Source organism: Diaphorina citri, unplaced genomic scaffold (assembly GCF_000475195.1).
Source record: "Diaphorina citri unplaced genomic scaffold, Diaci psyllid genome assembly version 1.1 scaffold97, whole genome shotgun sequence".
NCBI lineage: Eukaryota > Metazoa > Arthropoda > Insecta > Hemiptera > Psyllidae > Diaphorina > Diaphorina citri.
The window spans coordinates 357,365-358,833 of record NW_007377534.1 but is presented as its reverse complement, the minus strand read 5'-3'; the positions used below and the strand labels follow the sequence as shown (position 1 = coordinate 358,833).

General features: G+C 39.0%; 1 protein-coding gene across 1 annotated transcript in view; it reads left to right on the top strand.

Annotated features, from left to right (window-relative positions):
• The first annotated feature begins 107 nt into the window (after positions 1-107).
• Positions 108-1,469, top strand: part of LOC103524405 (ATP-binding cassette sub-family A member 1-like) — an 8,893-nt gene continuing 7,531 nt past the window's right edge. The window contains exons 1-3 of the mRNA XM_008489418.2: positions 108-275; positions 649-736; positions 1,037-1,191. Of these exons, the coding sequence (XP_008487640.1) occupies positions 710-736; positions 1,037-1,191 (182 nt within the window). The 5' untranslated portion in view covers positions 108-275; positions 649-709. The remainder of the gene's footprint in view (positions 276-648; positions 737-1,036; positions 1,192-1,469) is intronic.

The following is a 1,469-nucleotide window of genomic DNA, read 5'->3' as shown; positions in this document are numbered from 1 at the left end:
TTCCTCCTGGGGATCCTCTGGTTCAAAAATGGATTAATGGGGGTTGATATGCCCCAGTGTATTTTTGTCCCAATATGAGTCTGAAATGTCCTGCTAAGAACCAAGAAAGTTCTGATTCTCATTGTTTAGATTAACTTAAGTACGAATTAATTCATTATTTGTTTACAGAGATTTTTGGACGTACCCAACGGAAGGCAGGCCATCAGGAATGAAATCTTGCGATCTGTTGGTAATCAAAGCCAGACTTACAATGCTGCCCTGAACTTTTTCGATAGGTAAGTGCGTGTCATGGAAAGAAGTAGTAGGCAATATAATTAATAGTTTTCGCAATTTATTTTGAAAGTACGAGGCGTAAGGTCAGTAAGATGTAGTCTTAACCAGTCACCCATCTAGAAACCATCCACGCGCATCGTTGTTCAACTTCAGCGATTCGTTGGTATTGGATTGAACGAACTGATGCATTGAACGATGAAAAGAAAAGAAGGAGAGGAGAAAGATAGCCGTTCTGAGAACGAACCTTATCTGTTTAGGATGAAGTTCGCTCCAAGCAGGAATGGATAAAATCCGCCTCGCTACCTAGCAGCCTAGCACTTACAAGGCTGCCCCTTATCTATTTACATTGGAAACTTTGGTGATTTCGTTTTGCAGTTTTTTCTCGGATCAAAACCTGACTAGTTCGTTAAATTTCCTGAATGATACTCAGGAGTCTATGCAATACGTTGTACAACTTCTTCAGGTAATTTTAGAAAAGATTATTATTATTTTTTTGAGCTTAAGTGTTTGCCACAAGATTTGTTTCCCACTTGATACACTTAGATAAATTTTATGACTAAATTAATTTTTTGACCTCAAGGTACTGAAGTACTAAATTTTTTTTCAAAAGTTACTGAGTGTATTTTATGATGGTTGCGGGGGTTCGTGAGATTAAATCCGGGTACCTTAGGGGTACACGGGAGAAAAAAGGGAATGAGAACCGCTGCTGTAGAAAATCTTAATAGAGAAAAAACTGTTTCAATTTTATGGTTCTGCTTTTCAGTGCATAGATTTCAACAAGATAGTTCCGTACAATGATTCAGCCACGGCAGAGAACGATGCATTCCTGAGAATGGACAACAATACACTCTGGGCCCTGATTAACTTTACTCAGCCTGGCTATGACAAGCTCAAACCTACACTGACGTACTCTATTAGGTAAGAATTCGACCTTAAATTTGACATTAGAAAGTATTGTACTAAATACATAATCGTCATTTTTTTTCTTTCTTTGATAGAGGGAACTGTAACTGTAACACATTAGCGATCGCTTAGCAGTTACAGTAATCGTTCGCGCCGGGTGGGAATTGAACCTGCAACCCAGCAATTACAAGTCAGACGCTCTACCCTCCAAGTTAACTAGGCTGGGGGGGGGGGTTCAACGAAGAAAAAGAAGAAGAAGAAGAAGAAGAAGAAGAAGAAAAAGAAGAAGAAGA